This window comes from Musa acuminata, chromosome BXJ2-8 (genome assembly GCF_036884655.1).
Source record: "Musa acuminata AAA Group cultivar baxijiao chromosome BXJ2-8, Cavendish_Baxijiao_AAA, whole genome shotgun sequence".
Classification (NCBI taxonomy): Eukaryota; Viridiplantae; Streptophyta; class Magnoliopsida; order Zingiberales; family Musaceae; genus Musa; species Musa acuminata.
In genome coordinates this window covers 5,002,419-5,024,123 of record NC_088345.1, presented here as the reverse complement: position 1 = coordinate 5,024,123, position 21,705 = coordinate 5,002,419, and the positions used below count along the sequence as shown (strand labels likewise).

General features: G+C 42.0%; 3 protein-coding genes across 7 annotated transcripts; 2 read left to right on the top strand and 1 right to left on the bottom strand.

Moving 5' to 3' along the window:
• The first annotated feature begins 864 nt into the window (after window positions 1–864).
• Window positions 865–5,373, top strand: LOC135618839 (homeobox-leucine zipper protein ROC2-like). Of its 4 annotated transcripts, none has more exons than XM_065120150.1 (11): window positions 865–1,459; window positions 1,917–2,158; window positions 2,303–2,420; window positions 2,498–2,686; window positions 2,768–3,169; window positions 3,261–3,362; window positions 3,454–3,654; window positions 3,767–3,941; window positions 4,021–4,292; window positions 4,373–4,468; window positions 4,551–5,373. In XM_065120150.1, the coding sequence occupies exons 1-11, from the start codon at window positions 1,358–1,360 to the stop codon at window positions 4,938–4,940; spliced, it is 2,289 nt and encodes a 762-aa protein (XP_064976222.1). In that variant the 5' UTR covers window positions 865–1,357; the 3' UTR covers window positions 4,941–5,373. The 4 variants fall into 4 exon arrangements, with proteins under 4 accessions (XP_064976222.1, XP_064976221.1, XP_064976220.1 ...); XM_065120149.1 differs by having other exon boundaries at window positions 4,373–4,477; window positions 4,551–5,088; XM_065120148.1 differs by having other exon boundaries at window positions 1,210–1,459; window positions 2,498–3,169.
• A 404-nt stretch (window positions 5,374–5,777) lies between these two features.
• On the top strand, window positions 5,778–9,823 carry LOC135618837 (glucose-6-phosphate/phosphate translocator 2, chloroplastic-like). Of its 2 annotated transcripts, XR_010489184.1 has the most exons (6): window positions 5,778–6,651; window positions 6,746–6,971; window positions 7,587–7,809; window positions 8,271–8,484; window positions 9,365–9,444; window positions 9,616–9,823. XR_010489184.1 is itself a non-coding variant. In XM_065120146.1 (5 exons), the coding sequence occupies exons 1-5, from the start codon at window positions 6,127–6,129 to the stop codon at window positions 9,374–9,376; spliced, it is 1,200 nt and encodes a 399-aa protein (XP_064976218.1). In that variant the 5' UTR covers window positions 5,778–6,126; the 3' UTR covers window positions 9,377–9,708. The 2 variants fall into 2 exon arrangements, 1 of the variants encoding a protein (XP_064976218.1); XM_065120146.1 differs by having other exon boundaries at window positions 9,365–9,708.
• An 8,350-nt stretch (window positions 9,824–18,173) lies between these two features.
• LOC135618836 (cytochrome P450 77A3-like) lies at window positions 18,174–20,036 on the bottom strand. The gene has a single exon (XM_065120145.1). The coding sequence runs from the start codon at window positions 19,864–19,866 to the stop codon at window positions 18,334–18,336; it is 1,533 nt and encodes a 510-aa protein (XP_064976217.1). The 5' UTR covers window positions 19,867–20,036; the 3' UTR covers window positions 18,174–18,333.
• Window positions 20,037–21,705: the final 1,669 nt, after the last annotated feature.

Here is a 21,705-nt window from a genome sequence, read left to right as displayed (position 1 = left end):
GGCCCCACCAACCGTGGGTCCCAGATCCATCTGTGATTGGGCTTGAAGTTGGGTCACGGTGCGAGTCTCTTTTCCCTCTCTCTCTCCGGTTTCCCTGTGGATACTCTCATCTACGATCTATGTGAGACCGTATACATGCATGCATGCACGCTGCCTGTGTATGCGAGCGAGGCATGAACGCAGTTAATGGCGACGGGTTTGCTCCCACCGTCGCACACCACCGCAGCAGCACTCAGAGGCATTAAATGTGGGAAGTTGGAGAGGAGGAGTCTTCTCATTAATGGCGGAAGCAGCCGGGTCTCTCTGCAAGACAACAGCAACCCACCTCACCTCTCCTCTACCCTCACCAGGGTTGGGGTCTTTTAGGGTTTGGTCCAGAGCTGAGGAGAGGAGCATTAGGGCAGCCAACCGATGAAGAAACTCTTGCTTAAGAAAGAAGCCAACCTTGGAATCTGTCTGACACACAGTCTGCTCTCCAAGTCTTTTACTATCTACAATCTGTTAATTGGTATCTTTCTTTGATAAGAACAGCTTCAGCAGCAGTATGACATAAGTAGGTGGAAATATGTGTGGTTCTATATCTTCATCCTTCCAACAAGAAGTCTATTGACACTAATAACAGGAAATGATACAGTAAATTAAGCTCTTTAAAGGCAGTAATCTCTAGGAATTGTATGGTCAATCGTCCCTTTCACCTTATACCCATCTTGTGGAAGAATTCAAAGCACATAGGTGCTCTCTCACTCTCTCTCTATCTCTCTCTCTCGCTCTCTCTCTCTACCCTAATAACACCACCCTCTCAATAAATGCAATTGCACCCTCTCTAGAGGCTCTGCAATAACTCATCCTCTCCACCTCCTCTTTCCTCCTTCCTCCCTTTCCCTTGCTCTTCTTCTCTTGTCCAGATCCCCTTCTGTCCCTTCCATGGTTTCTCTCCTGGTGCTTTCTTCCCTGAAACCACACATCATCCTTTTTCTTGCATGAAATAAACCCTCATCCCTTTCGCTTGCTCTCTGCCTGTATCAGAGATCAAAGTGAAGAGGAGAGAGAAAAGAGAGTGTGCCTATGTGTGTGTGTGTTCATGCCCTAGAACTAGATCTTAGTCATATTAGCTGCTAAGGTTCCTTCTCTAGTTTGCTCTCGAGTTATCTCATGATCAAGGCCATCAATCTCTCTTTTCTCTCTACTCTTTCTAAGATAACTTGCAGGAGCTTCGGAAGCCAAGGTTAGTCCGTGGCAGTCTTGTCGCGAAGAGAAGCCCGAAGACACACAGAAGAATAGATCCAGAGACATCCGTCTGCAGAGAGACAGATCAGAAGTGGAAGGGGGAAAGAATTAGGGTTTCACCCAGAGCACTATGCCTGTGGGGATCATGATACCAGCAAGACAAGCACCATCCATGATCGGGAGGAACACCGGCACCGGCTATGGCTCCTCGTCAGTGTTGTCGCTCAGCCAGGTCAAAAGCTTTCTTGTTTCTCCCATCATCCCTTTGTCGTAAGCGTTTGTGCAAGTATTATGTATGATAAATGATCTCCATGACCACAGTTCTGCTAGGTTTTCAAAGGCCAAGTGACAAGTTCTTATTCTTCTGCTTTATATTTCAGCTTCCTTTGACCTCTCCTCGATCTCTTCTAGAGGAAAAGGAGAAAGATATCTCACGCCGCTTCCTTCTCTCCCTGCATACTACATCTTATTATGTATATATTTATATATATAGATAGATAGATCTAGACTTGTGTTTCACCTTGCACCCTTTCAAGCTCTTCACGCTGATCTTGAGAGAGGTAGAATCTAATCTAATTTTCTCTTTTGATCTTTTTTTCCTCTCAGTTATTTTAACCCTAATTTTCTGTTTAAAGCTATCGATTACAGTAGAAGAGGACTAAAAAGGACTCTTTTTGTGCTTCTTGTAGCCAAACTTATTAGAGGGGCAGCAAATCCCACTTCAGTACCAGCATCACAACCAGTTCATGGAGATCGCACCGACTACCACAGCGGAGAGCGAGATGCCAAGGGCTCGCGAGGAGGACTTCGAAAGCAAGTCCGGAAGCGAGAACATCGAGGTTGCTTCCGGTGATGACCAGGACCAAAGCCATCGCCCGCGCAAGAAGCGCTACCACCGCCACACACAGCATCAGATTCAAGAGCTGGAAGCGTACTATGATCTCTCTCTCTCTCTTCTCTCCTTCATCGAACAGCTTAAGGATTTCGTCTTCGTTCCCCATTCTTTCTGCGATTCGCCGTGCTATTTTACTCTGCATGTTGTACAAGTTTTTATCTAAACCTGTGTACCTTTCAGCTTCTTCAAGGAATGCCCTCACCCGGATGACAAGCAGAGAAAGGAGCTCAGCAGAGAGCTTGGGTTGGAGCCTCTCCAAGTCAAGTTCTGGTTTCAGAACAAGCGCACGCAGATGAAGGCACGTCTCCATATATCTTCAAGAACTAGTAGGGGCAGTTACTTATCTCTCTGATCTCAATTCTTTTGGTGTGGCAGAATCACCACGAGCGGAACGAGAACAGTCAGCTACGAACCGAGAATGATAAGCTCCGCGCCGAGAACCTGAGGTACAAGGAGGCGCTCACCAACGCGTCGTGCCCCAACTGTGGCGGACCTGCTGCTCTAGGAGAGATGTCCTTCGACGAGCACCACCTCAGGATCGAGAATGCCCGGCTGAGAGAAGAAGTTGCTCTTCTTCATCTCTATCACAAGCTTTATGAGGTTGGTGATGGAGCTAATTGCACTCTTCTTACCATGCTTTCACAGATCGATCGGATATCAGGGATAGCTGCCAAGTACGTGGGCAAGCCAGTGGTGTCGTACCCGCTGCCCTCTCCTGCCATCTCTTCACGTTCGCCTTTGGATGTTGGTGTGGGCGGCGAGATGTTCGGAGTCGGGGTCTCGGGCCAGACTGACATAGAAAAGCCAGTGGTCGTCGAGCTCGCGGTGGCCGCCATGGAGGAGCTCATCAGGATGGCCCAGCTCGGCGAGCCACTGTGGATTCCCGGTCCGGATAACGCAACCGAGACCCTCAACGAAGAGGAGTACGTGAGGGCATTACCGAGAGGCATCGGGCCAAAGCCATTTGGCCTGATCTCTGAGGCATCTCGTGAGACTGCAGTGGTGATCATGAACCAGATGAACGTTGTGGAGATGCTCATGGATGTGGTATGGATCAATGCGCAGGCAAATTAAATGCTTTGTTCTTTCGATGCTTCGGAATATTCCGTATGTGCCTAATTCTTTGCTTATTCTCCAGAATCAATGGTCAAGTGTGTTCTCCAGCATCGTGTCGAGGGCCATGACGCTCCAAGTGCTATCAACTGGAGTGGCAGGCAATTACAATGGAGCTCTGCAAGTGGTATGACTCTCTCCCTCTAACATTTCCTTCTGCTATATATCAACTGGATTACTCTTCTGAGCAAATGATTGCTCGATCTATGAATCCTCAGCTGTCAGCAGAATTCCAAGTGCCATCTCCACTTGTTCCAACTCGAGAGAGCTTGTTCGTGAGGTACTGCAAGCAACACCCTGACGGAACCTGGGCGGTGGTCGATGTTTCCTTGGACAGCTTACGCCCCAGCCCCGTGTTGAGATGCCGACGACGGCCATCCGGCTGCCTCATCCAAGAACTGCCCAATGGCTACTCCAAGGTGAAGAACCAACCACACCAACAAGATCTACAGCGCACGTTGGCCTTTTGAATCCCCAACTCTCCTAATGGAAACCTCTCTCCTCTCTCTCTCTCCCTCTCTCATGGCGTAGGTTACTTGGGTGGAGCATGTTGAAGTGGATGATAGGTCTGTTCATAATCTATACAAGCCCTTGGTCAACTCAGGCCTGGCATTTGGCGCAAAGAGGTGGGTGGGGACTTTGAACAGGCAATGCGAGCGCCTAGCTACCGTGATGGCCAGTAACATACCCTCAGGAGACATCGGTGGTAACTATCTTCTCTATTTCGTATGATCGTTGATGCTATGGATGCCATCATATCCTCTGTGTCTTTGGTATATGTACAGTGATAACCACTCCAGAAGGCAGGAAGAGCATGTTGAAGCTGGCCGAGAGGATGGTCATCAGCTTCTGCGGCGGCGTGAGTGCTTCAACTACGCATCAATGGACGACTTTGTCTGGAAGTGGTGCGGAGGACGTCAGGGTGATGACCAGGAAGAGCGTGGACGATCCCGGTAGGCCTCCTGGTATCGTCCTCAACGCTGCCACGTCCTTCTGGCTTCCCGTCCCACCGAAGAGGGTGTTCGATTTCCTCCGTGATGAGAGCTCTCGTAGTGAGGTACTCGAGACTCATGGTCTCGGCTTCTCTTCTCACATATGTCATGTTAGTTGATGTGCTTCTTGTTGGTGCATTTGCAGTGGGACATCCTCTCTAATGGTGGTGTGGTTCAAGAGATGGCTCACATCGCCAATGGCCAAGATCACGGAAATTGCGTCTCTCTGCTGCGCGTCAACGTAAGAAACGTCGGTGACGGTGCCACTTTACGATTTATCTCTGCTCTCTTACACTCTGTGACGTACTTGATGGTGGTTGCAGAGCACAAACTCCAACCAGAGCAACATGCTGATACTGCAAGAGAGCTGCACGGACGCCACGGGCTCGTACGTGATCTACGCCCCCGTGGACGTGATCGCCATGAACGTGGTGCTCAACGGCGGCGACCCCGACTACGTGGCGCTCCTGCCGTCCGGGTTCTCCATTCTCCCCGACGGGCCGACCGGAGGAGGACCAGGCGGCGGGAGGATCAATGGGGGGGAGGAGGAGGGTGGATCCGGCGGTTCCCTCTTGACGGTCGCGTTCCAGATCCTGGTCGACTCCGTGCCTACGGCCAAGCTCTCGCTCGGCTCGGTGGCCACGGTCAACAGCCTCATTGCTTGCACCGTCGAACGAATCAAGGCTTCAGTTGCAGGCGAAGTTGCCCGCTGAGATCGGTAGTGTGACTCTGCTCGTCCCCATGCTTTTCTTCTTCTTCCGCGCTGCTGTTTGTTGTATCTCATCTGCGTAGTGGTGGGGTTTGGAGGCGTCCGTCATCTGTGGAAGTCAAGAACGCACCTCGTGCTTCCCTTGCCGGGTGGTGGCGGTGGTGGTGGTGGTGTTCAGTTGACTCTGGAAACAAGTCAACAGCAGGCACTCTCCGCCGCCGCCGCGCAAGGAATGGTTGGTTCGGGCATTGACTTCCTCTCGTTTCAGCGTGTTGCAGGAACCACCGGCTCTCTTCCTCTCTCTCGTGCTCGCTAAGTTGTGTTTCCTCTCTTCCCTGGAACAGACACATACTCCCATCGCCTCTCACCATTCAATTCCAATCCTCCGCATGTTGTGTTGTTTGGTGTTGACTATATGTAGAGCTTATTTTAGTCTATGTTCCTTTTGCTTTCATAATCTTGCTTTCATCCTATTTTCTCATGATAATAAGAAAAATTATAATAATAATTACAATGACTATTAATGTCTAAATAATTAAAACTTTAATCAACTATTAATATTCATAATTAAAGTAATTAATCGAAATTAATTGTGATTCATTAGCTAACCATCTAGAGGGGTAATACGGTATTTTACACCTATGGAAAGGATACATACCCCGAACGATACCCACGAAGACACCCAGATAAATATTCGCCGCCAGATGTACCAACACGCACGTCACGAGTTTCCTCACACTCTAAGCTCGATAGGGTAAATATTTGGGGTTATTATGAGACTGTCTGTGGAAAGCAATTCTCTCCAAAAAATAGACTTGTCGCTTCCACCGAATCCCCCTCACGCTCCTCTTCTCCCTCTCCTTTCCTCCCGTCCCTCTCCTCCGCCCCGAGGTCCCCGTGATTCCCCTGGAGTTGTCGTCTTCAGCTGCTATATCTAGTCCCCGATCGTCCGCTTTTGCCGTTTCCATCGACGTCTCTGGCTGGATTTTTCTGGGTTTTTGGAGTGGGTTTGCTCCCGGCAGGAACAAAGGTGGGGGCTTTTGGGATTCTCGGTCGTTTGCCTTGGTCTCATCGACGCGACAAATCGATTGAATCGTCCCTTATAATAGCCTTCCGTTCGTTTCTCTGCTTGGGCCAATCGAAAAGATCGGTTCTTGATATCAACTCCAGCGACCGACTCGCTCACCGACATGATATCCTCCGTGAAGCATTCCTCTGCGGCGATCGGCGTAACCGATCTCGTCCGGCGTGGATCGTCACCTGTCAGGCCTCAGATGGCATCCATTCCTCTGATATCTGCGACCAAAGGTCCTAATTTGTCGCTTGCCACTCGGAAACCCCTTTATCTCGTCTCTCCGGAGGGTTTTGGTTTCGGCTCCCGAGATGGATTCATGTCGGCCGCGGAGCCTCGGGGTTTTGCTCTCAGATGCGGGGCCTACGAGGCCGATCGATCGGACAGCGTCGAGATTTCCGGCGAGGAGACTCGTTCGGCCGCCTCTCAGAAGGTTAAGATCGGCATCTACTTCGCCACCTGGTGGGCTCTCAACGTGGTGTTCAACATCTACAACAAGAAGGTCCTCAACGCCTTCCCCTACCCCTGGCTCACGTCCACCCTCTCACTGGCCACGGGTTCCCTTATGATGCTCATCTCCTGGGCCACCAGAATCGCCGAGGCCCCCAAGACCGACTTCAAATTCTGGAAAGCCCTCGCGCCGGTGAGAAAATTACGATCTTTTTTGGCCCTTCTTCATGATGGATAGTTGTGATCATTCGACCGCGCTCTAAAGCTATCTATTTTACCTTGATCAGGTGGCGGTGGCTCATACGATCGGGCATGTGGCGGCGACTGTGAGCATGTCCAAGGTGGCGGTGTCGTTCACCCACATAATTAAGAGTGGGGAACCGGCTTTCAGCGTGTTGGTGTCGAGATTCCTGTTGGGAGAGACTTTTCCTGTGCCAGTGTACCTATCGCTTGTGCCCATCATTGGTGGATGTGCGCTGGCTGCAGTCACAGAGCTGAACTTTAACATGACTGGTAAGAAGATGAATCCGTTTATTTGTTTTTTGGTTCTCCTTTGTCTTTAAGATACTTCAGGTTTCATGGAGCATTTGGTTTTCTTTTCCTTTTCTTTTAGTCCTGATGAGGAACGCCTCAACATACCTGCAAGCTGCATGTCCTTCAAAGATGCAAGCACTATTACAAATATTGCAAAGATCTATCAAAAATGAAAAATTGCAAGATATAGCAGTAGGACAGGATTTATATCATGAAATTTGCTTAACTTTGCTAATTTCCTCTCTGGATACATAATTTTGGTATCTCAAATATATTAGATTTTCCCTTTTTGATTGTAGCACTATTTGGCTATTATTAGTTGGTGGTTCTGGTATCTTTAGATTTAATAAGCATAGAAATATTGCATACTACCACGTTCACCAAACGTTTCTCTTTCAGGGTGTTTTTCTTCTTGCACCTTACCACCGCATGTATGGTTCAGTTTGTGCTTATTTCTCATGCCATGATTCTTGAGTTAGGTTTTGTTGAGGGTAATTTGAACACTCCATAGCTTGAGGGCTGTTTTGGAAGTTCAATTTTGTTTGGTGAATTTGAGTTTCCTGGTAAAGTGTCAGTTGTTTGTCTTGCTTGCAGGTTTTATGGGTGCAATGATATCGAACCTTGCATTTGTCTTTCGCAATATCTTCTCAAAGAGGGGGATGAAAGGGACGTCAGTTAGTGGGATGAACTATTATGCCTGCCTTTCTATCCTGTCCCTGTTGATACTCACACCATTTGCCATTGCGATCGAGGGTCCCCAGATGTGGGCTGCTGGCTGGCAGACGGCGCTTTCACAGATTGGTCCCCATTTCATCTGGTGAGCAGAAACCTGTTGGTTGGGCTATCCTATTTGCAAAATTCAGTTACAGCAGTAATTTATGCTCTCCTTTTTACCATTTACTTGACATATTAAGCCGTAGAAATATTTGCACTACATTGCAGAAAAACAATATTTTCATAATTTGGTGTTGCCACTTTCGTGCAATTGTTTTACTGGATTTTCAGCTGTCTGGGCTTAATCTATTAGAGACTTCTCAACTGGAATGGCTGAATTTATCAAACAAGTCAAACTCTTGTAATTGTTTATAAATTTTGATTTTCCAGATTTACTAGGTCTTTTTTTTTTTACCCCACTCATAGCATATGTAACTGTATGCTCTATTGCTTTTCAAGACTAACCACTTCAAAGAAGTGAATCTTGAATTCTCTTGAAACAACTTTTTTGTATCAAAATCCAATATCTTTAATTTATGTGGCTATGAATTTGCAACATGTTAGGTGGGTAGCTGCCCAGAGTGTCTTCTACCACTTGTACAATCAAGTCTCCTACATGTCGTTGGATGAAATCTCTCCTTTGACGTTTAGTATTGGCAACACTATGAAGCGGATATCTGTCATCGTCTCTTCCATCATAATTTTCCATACACCTGTCCAACCCATCAATGCACTTGGAGCTGCCATTGCCATCCTTGGAACTTTCTTGTATTCCCAGGTAATCTCCTTTTATTATTTTTATTTGGTTAAATAAAATGATATATTGGTTTTGTAGAGAGGACCAAAAAGTTCATCATTATAATTGTTTTAAAACTTTTTGCTTGTATAAGGGAAAAAAGGTTTGGGAACCAGGTCTTCAAGATTAAGGAAATGATTATTTGGTTGTATCCATGTGCATCTTTGTATTAATTTGTTTGTGCTTATTTTATTTCAAAAAATTTTCTCTTTTTGCAGTTTTGAAATGCGGATAATGAAGTCATGTTACATTACCAGTTACTGTAACAGACTGAAGATGATCCAAAAACAGGGAAGAAAAGGGATCCATCAGTAACAAAATTATTCTAAATTTACAATTCTCTGTTGTGTAAATTTCTTCACAAAAGGGATGGTTTTTTCCATATGAAATGAAACATTTGATTCATGTTTAGGAGAGATTTTCCATCCCTTAGCCATAAAGATATGTGGCCATGAAAAGGGATCAAAGTATATTTATCTTTATGAACTCAGAGAAATAGCTTTTGTCAGTTATTTTCATATGGAAATATGGAATTGTAGGTTGTCTTACTTGGTTCATCATAGATTTTTTGAGTCCAAAGGTATCTTTAAAAAACTGGCCGAGTTTCCTTAACATTCTGAGATCAACTGGTTGTGATTATGGTGGCAGACGAAGGTGGTGATGAATAATAGCCAATAGGAAGGCGTATTGTCTGTTACTAGAAGCAGATCTCTTGAAAGTAGCTTGCGGTAGCCTTGGTTAAAATTTCTATGCAACCTCTCTGTTTGATTGGCTCCATTACAATTATTAAAGCTTGTTTTTGTAGTTATTTTTGTGTGGTGGATTTGAGACTAAACAGTTCTTTACTGCAACTTTATTGCAGGCCAAGCAGTGAATAGGGATCGGTGCTCTACATTTGCATGGCTGCTGCAATAGCAATCGGATGTAGAGTAGTAGATTTTGGTGAGAGTTGAGCAACAATTTCCTGTTCCAGATATATTTGTAGACCGAACATAGAATAATGTTGTTTGTTCTGTCAGCATTTCTTTGGTGATCATGAAGCAGGAACCAACTGTGATCTCAAGAGAATGTTTTGAGTTGTAGCTAAACAAATAATTTCGATTTCAAATGCAGATTGCTGTGGCTGCTGGTGATGGATGAGTGTGTTACTGCCCAGGAAAGAGTCTGTATGTGTGTCCCGTCTAAAGAAAGCTTCTATTTTTCCTACTGCTGCCGTGCGATGAATGGCATGGGCATGAAAGCAAAAATAAGTGTTTGTCCTGTCTCAAGTCATTATTTGTTGGTGAGACAGATGGGATAATTAATATATTAAATTTATAAAGTTTATAGGGTAATCTATCCAAATAATAATAATAATAATAATAATAATAATAATAATAATAATAATAATAGATTTTTGTTTTCATATTTGATTTTTGTTAAGAGGGATTTTCATAATTTTAATAATATTTTTTTAAAATCTTGATAATATTTTGGATTTTACAATTTTAAACCTAATCGATTCGTAGGTCGGTTTGGTTTGAATCAGATTGATTCTGATCGGATCCCTTATAAGGTACACTCATATTATGTTTACTTATAAAATATATTAATGTTATATAAAAAAATATTTTAAAATTTTATTTAAAACACAAAATAATATTTTTTTTGTGAGAATCAAATGATAGTTGAATTTTTAAAATTTTCAAAATTAATTATTTTTAAAATATCTAAAATAATATTAATTAATTAAAAATGAGTTACGTAATCGAATTTATTTTTTTTTATTTTGAATGTAACTAAGTCATATATAGGAAATAAAAATAGATAGTATAAGATTTTATGATTAAATTTATGATAAAATTAAGATAATTTTATAAAAAATAATATATTTTTAAGGATAACTTGAGTTGTTTTACTTTTATGAAAACTTACATATTTTATATATAAATTATTATATGAATGAGTGTATCTCAAGTATATCTTGAGTGTTACAAATTTTCTATATAATTTAAGATAATTTTTATATAAAAATATATTTTTTAATATATTATATATGTGAGATTGATTCTATGTATAAAATATAAAAAGGAGGAAGAGAAAGGAAGATAATGAGCAATGGTGACGGAAGACGTAGGAGAAGACAAGAGGTGATGGAAAAGTAGGAGAAATAGAATGACAATATACAGTGAGGGGAGAATAAGAAGGGAAGACGTAAGAGAAGACAGAGGTGACGGAAAAATCAAAGGGAGAGAGGGAAGACATAGCACTATAGTATAAGCAAGACAAGAAGGGAAAGGGGAGAAGGAAAGATATAGCATTATGTAAGACGAGGAGGAAAAGAAAGAAACCAACTTAGGAGAAAGAGAGGAGACGATGGAAGAGTAGAAGAATGAGTTAGAGTTACGATAAAAATCAGAATAATTAAAAAAAAAATTAAAAAGTAATATAAAGCTTAATTAAATCAAGTTGAATAGTTATTATTTAGTCGAATTGTTTGGATTCATTAAAAAAATCAATTCAATTTAAAAAACTTAAATCAAAGATAAATATTATATAAAAATATATATATTTAGAAAAAAATCAAATATTAGAAAGCCATTTCTTAAAAAATCATTATTATGAGTTTTTTATTATAAATTACTCAAATTTATATCATGGATAAATACTTAAATCCATGTTAATGATCATATATTTATAAAAAGTTCTGATTATATTAGGGATATTATAATCTTTCTTATTTAAGGGTTTGATGGTCTCATTGCGCATATTAGATGTCTGAGATAATTAATTTTATTCAAAATGCTCAACCTATATAATCATTTATTCCTAACTTTATGTCTTCTCTTAGATGTTATACTTCAATAATATTAGATCAGATGGTGATTATATGTGATGCTATTTTTTTGATTAATTAATTTAAAACATTAAATTATCGAATCATAACTAACAGTGTCTTTATAATATGTTATTTGGACTCGCATATGACTCGAGATATTTCCCTCCCTCCTGTGTATTGAAGCTCGATTTCCTTTCTTCCGCTCGACGATCTCGCCGTCCGTCGAACAGCTCCGAAGGTACCCTAAACGGATTTTCTTGAGCCGAATTTTCTTCCTCTTCCTCGGCTTCTTGTGTTTTGGATCGAGGCATTTTATATCATTAGATTCGAACTGGAGGGATTTTTTTTGTCATGCGTGGTGGAACGACTAGGGTTTGGAGCTATTTAATATGATGTCTCTGATGGATAAAGATGTCTCTGATGTCTCTGATGGATACCTATGCTTGTGTGTGATTCTTTCACCTTGCGTCTTTGTGCCTCTGTAACAAGCATAAAGAAGGAGATAGGATCAGTTGACTAATGACTGCTATGTGGTTGGAGCAGCCTTTATGACTATGTGCAGAGAAAATGACAGTCTAGTCATGAAATTTTGAGGTTGATGCTAATGGAGACTTCCTCTTCTTAATTGCTGAAGTGGTGGGTTCCAATCTTGCTTGGTCACCCTTCTTTTGATGCTTGTTGCAAAACTATGCATGTCCCATAGTCTATCTATGGGATTTAAATCAAATTAAAGCTGCCCCAATTGAAGTGGCATCAGATTAGCCAAACTGCTTTTACTTTGATCTATGAATACAAACATAGAGAAGGATCTTACCACTATGTGCACATTCCATTGGTCAAACATCCATGCTTGCATGCTTAGCTTCCTTCACACACCATACCAAATTGTTAACGAGCACTGCTTCCAAATTTCTAGAGACATGCTAAGCCCATTTGACTTTTGCAAGTTTTTCATCCATCTGTTTGAGATTCCTCTGCTCTCTTGGTTTTGGTGACAGAAGAAGAGCACAGATTACTTCATCTTGTAGATTGCTTACTGATCCCTATGATAAAGTATGTTTGTAAATCTAATGATGATAGCCCAGAAGTCCACCATTGCTTTGTTGTAGTTCCTATCCCTTCAACTCTGATGGTTAAAGGCTGTGCAGTATGAGAGAAAAAAATGTATTTGCTTGTTGGCAAAATAGGCTTAGACATTGAACTACTGTAGCAACAACTGCAAAGTAAGTCTATATGGAAGATACAGAAATTTTTACATATGTGCATATACAGTACAACATACATTCAGTATGATATGGTTTTGTAGCACAGAGAAATGGCAGTTTGCTAAAGCTTATCATGGTTCTGAGCTTGTGAATTTGCTATGCAGCATTCATGTACCAAAAGCAATTATGGACGTCAACATGGTTTCAACCTTCAAATACCACATATTATAACGATAGCACACAGGTGTACTGATTTACTAATCAGTATGCATTAATCATACTGTCCTGGTTCAATATTGTGCTGTTAGATTGGTGTTCTGATAGTACCAATCAGTACTAACATCTTAGACCTTTGTCGTATTTCTAGTAGTCCACACATTGTTCCGATTGGTGTGTTGTGCGGATCTGATTAGTTTTTAGTACAGGATCGATATCAGTATTTGCAGCCTTGCTTATCTGTGGTATCAAGGTACATGCAGTGATCTGGACAACGATATCCTTTCATTTGGTAATGTTACCCGGAAGAATACATCTCCCAAAATTGTAGACATGCTAAGTCCATTTAGTAAATGAATGGTTGGTCGACTCCAAAGTATGTGACAGTATGGTCTTCCGTTTGACTTATTGCAAAATTCTAGAGACATGATAAGCCCTTTTGATTTATTTTAGATTATTCATCCATCCGTTGCAATCAATATGTGACACGAAAGTGTCTAATTTATCATAATCTGATCATATGAATCTTGATTACGATATGAAATTTTTTTACAATGATGGCTCATAATCTTCAACTCAGTCCACTCAAATATGATAGCTCATCAGCATATTCCCCGCACAAAGTTAAAGCTGTTTCAAAGTGCTTTTCTTCGTGACCAAGGAATGCATTAAAAGAGTTGGTTAGTAGCTGTGAATACTTAATTTCAAAATTCCCTATGCATGAAGGGTTGTTTCATGCACTAGTACTTATGTTGGTGTTTAGGGCTTAGAAAGGACTTTAGAAAACTGATGATATTTTGCAGAAGCTCTCTTGGAGTTCTCGCTTAAACTCTGTATCTCTTGGATGCTTCCTTGAGTGGTGAGTCTTTTATTTTCAGTTCTGTATCATTGTTTAATTTCCTTAGGGTGGTGAACTTTCTGTATCCCTTTGTGATTTTAAATTGGGTGGTGAGCTGTTTTTTCAATCTTATCGAAGTATTATCGTGAGTTTGTGCATTTTCTATCCGAAAAAAACTGTACTATCGGTTTTCTTTCGAGATCTATTCTACTTTACCCCTCCATTCTGCATCACACCGGTATCAGTTTGGTATTAGAGTTAAAGACTATATATCATGACAAAACGGAATGAAAAAGATATAGTTGATGAAGGTAGTGACCATGAAGACGATGCTGAATCGTTGAGGCTGCAGCTACGAAGATTGCTGCGTAGTCTGCAAGAAAAAAATGAAATAATTGAAGAACTTCGAAGTAGACACAACCAGCATGAAAATGATGTCCATGAATTTACTTCTGATGATGATACACCTCCTCATCCAAGGGAGTCGAGAAGATTTCATACAAGGCATGAAGTCCAAGATGAGTGGTAGAATAAATATAACCCAAGATTGAAGATTCCAAAATTTGAAGGTAAAATAAATATTGATGACTTTATCGATTGACTTAATACAGTAGAAAGATTTTTTGATTTTTATGAACCACAAGAACAAAAGAAGGTCAAACTTATGGCACTCAAACTCAGACGGAATGCATCTTTTTGGTGGGAAAATCTAAAGAAACAAAGAGAACGTGAGGGGAAGAGTAAAATCGTGACATGGGAAAAAAATGAAAAGGGAGCTGAAAAGGAAATATTTACCTCACAATTATAGGCAAGAGATCTTTCTTAAAATTCATAATTTCAAGCAAAAAGATCTTAGTGTGGAGGAGTACACTGCATAATTCGATAATATGATGTTAAAAGGAGAGCTTATGGAACCGGAAGAGCAAACTATTGCAAGATACTTATGAGGTCTGAAATATGAGATTGATAAAGTGGTTTCAATTACAGCCATATTGGTCTTTAAATGATGTGAGCAAGCTGGCATTCAAAGTTGAAAAACAACAAAAGTTTGAAAAGAGTTATCAGTATGGTTCAAAAGAAGGATATGTAAAAGGAGGAAGTTCTAAGCCTACTGTCCAAAGCAAGGTGATATCGAAGGTGCAAGAAAAGGATGAAGAATCTGCTAGCAGTAAAAAAACACCTAATTCTTCTACCCAAGTAGTCGAAAATGCTTCAAATGTCATGGTTTTAGGCATATTGCTTCAGATTGTCCAAACAGGAGGATTGTAACTTTGGTTGAAGATCATAGTGATGGAGGAGAATTTGAAGCCGACGATGAACCAAAATATGATGAAGATGAGGAAGAGGTTACTTATGCAGATCATGGTTTATCTATTGTATTGCAATGTAGCTTACAAGTGTCTTATGTGGTCGAGGATGAAAGTTAGGTGAGAAAAAACGTGTTTCATGACCAAGGAATGCATTAAAAGAGTTGGTTAGCAACTGTGAACATTTAATTTCGAAATTCCCTATGCATGAAGGGTTGTTTCATGTACTAGTACTTATGTTGGTGTCTAGGGCCAGAAAGGACTTTAGAAAATCGATGATATTTTGCAGAAGTTCCCTTGGAGTTCTCGTTTAAACTTTGTATCTCTTGGATGTTTCCTTGAGTGGCGAGTCTTTTATTTTCAGTTCTGTATCGTTGTTTAATTTCCTCAAAGTGGTGAACTTTCTATATCCCTTTGTGATTTTAAATTGGGTGGTGAGTTATTTTTTCGATTTTATTGAAGTATTATATGGAGTTTGTACATTTTCTATCCGAAAAAAACTATATTATCGATTTTCTTTCGAGATTTATTCTACTTTATCCCGGATTCTACATCACATCGGTATCAATCTGCTTCCTGGTTTTAGTGATATAATAAGAGAACAGATAAGATAATTTTCGTCTTGTAGATCGCTCATTGATTCTTATGATAAAAATATGTTTGTGAAAAAAAAAAAAGTGAACTACCTGTTTATACTTTGGATCTTTCTTTGCTGCATATAGTATCCGGTTCATATTTCTTTCAGCTTTTTGTTAAAATTCTTGGTTTTATGGAATTTTTATCTTTTTATACAAAAAAATATTTCTGAATTCGCTTGCAATATGATTGCATCCCTCAGGTAAAATATATGTTTATTTCACATATCTAAATAGTTTAATCTATTTGAATTGAAATAATTCATCAGTTTAATGTGGATTACTTATTCCCGGCCTTTCTTTTAGATCGTATAATACACATCTTTGGACTAGAACTCAATTTGATACAACTAATGTGCTGGTAATTTTGGTGCAGGTCAGTGCTTTTCAAGATGTTTGAACAGAACTCACTCGAGTTCTAATGATTCCTGCTATTGCAGGCTCTGGCAGCCATACCATCTTATGACTTGGATAGATTGAGGCAGATTAAATAGATTTGGGAATACTTTTTTTTTACCATCCCTCACGTCATATTTCATGGTAAAACCTTTGAAATATTTAGCTTTTCATGCTCAGAGCGTTAAGCCTAAATCTGATCTTATGTTTTTTAGATTGAATCATATTAGATAGATACGGATATGCTTTTTTTACCATCTCTCACATAACATGTTTGAATGTGTCTGGACCGTGGTAAAACCTTAGAGATATTGAAGTTTTCATACTCAGGACCTTAAACCTAAATCTGATCTTATGGCTTTTATAGTGAAGCAGAGTAGATAGATTTGGATATGCTTTTTTTTTTCCATCTCTCGTATCACATGTCGGATCATGCAGATACTCGAGAGAGGTGTTTATGTAAACGCGTCTGGACCATGGTAAAACCTTGGAAGTATTTGAGTTTTCATGCTCAGAACCAGACACGGTTGTGGAATGAGCTATTGGTGTCGGACCTGCATCGCTCCCTGACCTCCCGACCTACACACATCGGTGGGGGAGTCCTGTTGAACACCGAGGAAGGCATGCTGGCTGTCAGACCCAATAGGGGATCTCCGCACCATGAGCACGCAGGTTGGCACCAGTAAAGCATCGGCTCACGAGGCCCAGGCTATGATGAACGTGAATGCAGCAGGTAAAGCAATGTATGATATCTCTGCATCCTGCTGTCCTGTGCCTCATAAATGCTGTCAGTCCCCTCGCCGTGGCGAGTCATGTGGTCGTGTTAATGCTCTTAGATGTGGCAACCACCTCCTTCGCTTGTGCCATCGGCTAACGTAGCTTCTGCTTCGATTTTCCGTACTAATTCTTTTTAATCCGTGAAAATACTGCAAGCTTAAGGATGATTTGGGCACATAGCATCGGTAAAAGCTACGGATGAGATGAGTAAAGAAAATTTTATCACACAATTATTTTTTTTTCTAAACATATATTGAGGATCTCACATTATTTTCTCTCTCTTTCAGGATACAAAGAGAAATCCGCCGGATACAAGAAAAGGAAGACGACCAAGAGAGTTTAACATGGAACAGCATAGTACTCGTACGTAATTTCCTAATCTTCTTCATCACTAACAGAGAAGTAGATAACTTACGGATTTTGTTTCAACGTATTAATTGACGATGATAAGGATAGATTGCGACTCTTGTCGATGCAATACACGAATCAATTCGTAGTAGTCATGTGGATATTAAATGAGGATGACTTGGATAGATTGTGACATTTGGTGATGCATTACTTGAAAAGATGGGTACTAATCGAGGACTTGTCCATCTTATGGTCGTCGCTTGTGAGTACTAATCGAGGTTGACTTGAATAGATTGTGATGAAACTTGGTGTGCGGCACGTGAACTGTTTGGAAACAATTGTATGTGAAAAATACTGTGATAAAACAGAGTTTGATGCGAACAAGGTTTTGAAGAAAGAGATTAGAAGATAATTCTGCTTTCATTTCCAATTAAATTTATTAGAATCAAATAGATCTAAAAAGATAGTGTAGACAGCATTTGATTTGATTGCTTGATTACTCACCCAATAACAATGAGTGGGTATAACATATTTAAGATGAATTAACTTTGAGAGTCTCTCTCTCTCTGAAGCAAAATTCTCAGTTTTTCTTAGTTTGGTATTTGCTCATAAGTGATTTTATTGTATCATTTATATATGTGTGTATATAACGCAGAAGAAAAATGAATCCATGTTTAAACAAGTTGACTTTGAAAAGTCAATGTTAATAATATCTAAGTCGTGAGTTAATAAAGTGAGTTTACTATTAGACAGTTATTCTTTTAAACTACAGATAGGATAATTCATTATAAGAAAAAAGCCATCAAATTTAGACTTTCACCAAATACCGTTTTGTTTTGTTACATCTTTCAATGTTTTCTTAGAGTAGAATGTTCCTCTTTTTATCAAATTCTTTTGACCAATTCATCAATTTGTTTTCCTCTCGAATCAAATCAAAATGAAGAGAAATACATGCTATTATATTAAATCCCAAATCAATGTCATTATATTGTTTATTTCAACCTGTGCATTCTGTAGTTCTTAGAATTTGATTTCGCAGGGGCAGTTAGCTTTATTGATGCACCACGGTCTCCTCTTTAATGAAGGGTGGAAAGAAGAACAACGAGAACAAGCAAGGCAAGGGAAGAAACCGAAACCGAAACCACTCGAACACATCCTTCACCAACTTCTTGCAGGTACGTAAACCCAATGAAACTGTGTTAGAGATGGACCGACGAGCAAAGCAGGATCACAGTGAACACAATACTTGGCAATGGAGGGAGAACTCGACGACGGCTTCTTTCTACCCCCTTCACTCCCTCTCCAAGATGGCAGCTCTGAGAGGCTCCTTCATCACCACCGTGAAGGCGAAGGTCTCGGTCGGGTCCGGCCGCTCGCCGGGCACCGCCACCCACCGGTACTCCCTCAGCATCCTCGCGAGCATGAGCTGGATGTGGAGCATCCCCAGGGTGGCGGCGGGGCAGATCCGCCGGCCGGCCCCGAACGGCATCATCCTGATGCCTCGCGTCCCCGTGACGTCCGTCTCCCACCCCTCGCCGCCCTCCTCGAACCGCTCCGGCCGCCACTCCCCCGGGTCCTTCCACGTGCTCGGGTTCTCCGTCACCCACGCCGTGTAGAACTCCACGCTGGCGTCCGCCGGGATGCGGTACCCGCCCAGCTCCGTCTCCCTCGTCGCCGCATGCGACAGCACGAAGTGACTCGGCGGGTGCCGCCGCATTGTCTCCTTCACCACCGCTTGCAGGTAGCCCATCCCCTCCACGTCCGCCTCCGTGATCTTCCTCCCCTTGTCCCTCCCGACCTTTCCGACGATCTCCTCGTACAGCCGCTCCTGCGCCGACTGGTCGAGCACCAAATGCAGCATCGCCCACTCTAGCATGGTGGCGCTCGTGTCGGTGCCGGCGCTCATGACCTCCGAGCAGAGCGTCACCAGCTCGTCCTCGCCCAGCCGGCCTTTGCCGCTGGGTTCCATGCCATACAGGGAGTCGATGTAGGCCTCGCCGACCGGGCTCACCATCTCCCACGCCGAGCTCGGGTCCATCTTCCCCCCGCTCTCCACGAATGCCCTTCGAGCTCTCACCAGTGGCACAAGACAGTCCATCTGCCGCTTCCGCAGCTTCCTGGCCTCTGTCAGCTGGCCGCGGAAGAAGGGAGTGAAGATAGGGAGGAAATCCGGCAGCTTGGGCGTCGTCATCATCATCACCTCCTTGAGCACCTCCTCGATCACCCGGACGTGGTCCTCGGGGACCCTGGCGCCGAAGCAGATGCAGACGAGGATGCTGCAGACGGTGAGGCGGCAGTTGCTCATCATCTGCACCGCGCCGGTGGCCTTGAACTCGGCGCGGACGCGGGCGAGGTGGTTGGCCATAGCCCAGTCCCGGATCCAGCCGAACTGCTTGACGCGAGCGGGGGTGACGATCTCGCTGACGAAGTTACGGCGGAGGGCGCGCCAGAGGGGCCCGTACGCGGCGGAGTTGACGGTGCACTTGCCGGCGCTGAAGAGGAGGCGGGTGGGGGAGTCGGCGGGCCGGCTGGCGAAGAGGGGACCCCTCTGCACCAGCGCCTCATGGATGAGGTCGGCGGAGGTGACGATGATGAGGGTCCGCTGCCCCATCCGCATGGTGAAGATGGGGCCGTAGCGCTTGCGCAGGTCCCGAACGACGTACATGAAGGGCCGCCGCTCCAGGATCACCTGGAACAGGTTTCCCACCACCGGCCACCCCGGCGGACCGGGCGGGAGCCCCTCCGGCGTCCTCGAACAGCGGCGCCACCACACGGCCGCCACAACGGCAGCGCTGACGACGTACAGGACGTCGACGAGGTCCATATGCAGAAGCGTTGCTGCTGCCACCAGCAGTGCAGCAACACAACCTATCAGAAACTGCAGCAGTGACGTTATCGGCGGAGAAAGCAGAAGAGAACACAGTAGCAAGGATTGGTGGCAGAGCAGTGGTGGTGGAAACGCGAGTGAAGACAAGCGCTGTAGTAGCAGTAGCGGTGTTCTGAGTTGAGAGCGTTAACTGCATGGGGAAGGGGTTATTATAAGGAGGGAGGACTGCATGAGGGCCATCTGCCAGCTAAAGCCATGAATGCAGACTTAAATGCAGGTGCAGTAAATCCAGTGGTTGGAGTTCACAGGTTGGGAAGGTGTTGAAAACCTCCATTGGAGGCTTGCTAAATGCTCAGAGTTGGCAAGTGGAATACTGTAGATAGATAGATAGATAGGGAGACGAGAGAGGGAGGAGATGCAGTCTCCTCTACAGACCTGCTTGCCTCTTTAATGAAAGGGATACAGAGATAGCGTAGGCTCAATAAAAGTTCATTTACTGCTTTTCTTTTCTAGACCTTATATGCTCTGCATACTTGTTGCATTTTTGAGATCTTAGATACCAATCAACCAGTCATGAAATCCAACACACCATCTTCCGACTACAACAACAAGCACAGAGAGATTGGGTCAGATTTGGCTGTGGGTTTGGAAGGGGGGGATTGTTGGGTCAGGAACAAGATGAAGTTTAGGCTTAGGACTGGAATTATGGATAAGCAGATTTAGGTGTTTGCTTATGGCTTGGATTGTAAATGAGCAGAGTTGGGATTGGGTGTAGGATTGTGCGTGGACCAAATTAGGTGGCTGAGCAACATTACCAATCATTTATTATCACAGTATCTAGAGCTGTATTGGTCAACTATCACAGCCTTGGTGGTGGTGTCTTTTATATATATATATATATATATATATATATATATTGTGTGGAAGGAAACCACTTAAAGAAAGAAAAAAAAGTCGAATTTATTTTGTGTGGAAGGAAAAAAAATTGGAAGAAAATTGAGGGATTTGATATTTTTTTTAAGGTCAATCATAGGATGTTGAGATAATTGATATTTGTCGTTTGCTGCTCCACTGATGGATCGAATGTGGCTCCAAAATAGTAGTTGAGGGGTTTGGACGAGTCGTGAGATCACAAACAATATTTTTGTATAAACGTGATCTCTATCAAAATTTCTAGATGTTTGACATCATTATATCTTCAACTAGTTTTTAAGGCTAATAAAGTTCTTGTATTTAATTGTTTGCTCCATGCATTTTACAATAATGGCACTTTGTCTATCGGTCACCTCTTCGATTTTTGAGTCTTCAGATTTAAGTAATTCTAGCTAAATATGTTTTATAGTGTCTTTGTTATAATGGTAAAAACACTATGACAAACTAATTTGTAGTGTTTTTATTCTTATTTAGGTAATTTTTATTTTAAAACTATTATAAATATTTATTTCAATTTTAGTACAATATATCAAATAATTTTTAATGTATTTTAATTTTATTTAACTTATTTATAGTGTTTTTATTTTATATATATATATATATATATATATATATATATATATATATATATATATATATACATATATATATTATCGTGGACTTTATCTTTGAGAAAAAAAAAGGGGGTTTATTTTATGCGAATAAAAAATGAAAGAAGATCAAGAAATTGGAGAAAATTTCAAGGTTAATTATAGGGTATTGAGAAAATTGATATTTTTGATTGCTACGTCCATGGAGCTTTGTGACAAGTGACACCCTTGAATCATGTTGTCATTCAAAACTACAACCAATTTTTAAGGCTAATAAACTGTGTTCCATATGTCCGATTGCATGACGACGACA

Bases quoted from the DNA above. Each gene is read 5' to 3' on its own strand.
- LOC135618839 (XM_065120147.1), top strand. From the start codon at position 1,358: ATGCCTGTGGGGATCATGATACCAGCAAGACAAGCACCATCCATGATC. The intron at 3,655-3,766 runs GTGAAGAACCAA...CTCATGGCGTAG, and splicing joins TGCCCAATGGCTACTCCAAG to GTTACTTGGGTGGAGCATGT. The intron at 3,942-4,020 runs GTAACTATCTTC...GTATATGTACAG, and splicing joins ACCCTCAGGAGACATCGGTG to TGATAACCACTCCAGAAGGC.
- LOC135618837 (XM_065120146.1), top strand. From the start codon at position 6,127: ATGATATCCTCCGTGAAGCATTCCTCTGCGGCGATCGGCGTAACCGAT. The intron at 6,972-7,586 runs GTAAGAAGATGA...TCTTGCTTGCAG, and splicing joins GCTGAACTTTAACATGACTG to GTTTTATGGGTGCAATGATA. The intron at 7,810-8,270 runs GTGAGCAGAAAC...GCAACATGTTAG, and splicing joins ATTGGTCCCCATTTCATCTG to GTGGGTAGCTGCCCAGAGTG.
- LOC135618836 (XM_065120145.1), bottom strand. From the start codon at position 19,866: ATGGACCTCGTCGACGTCCTGTACGTCGTCAGCGCTGCCGTTGTGGCG.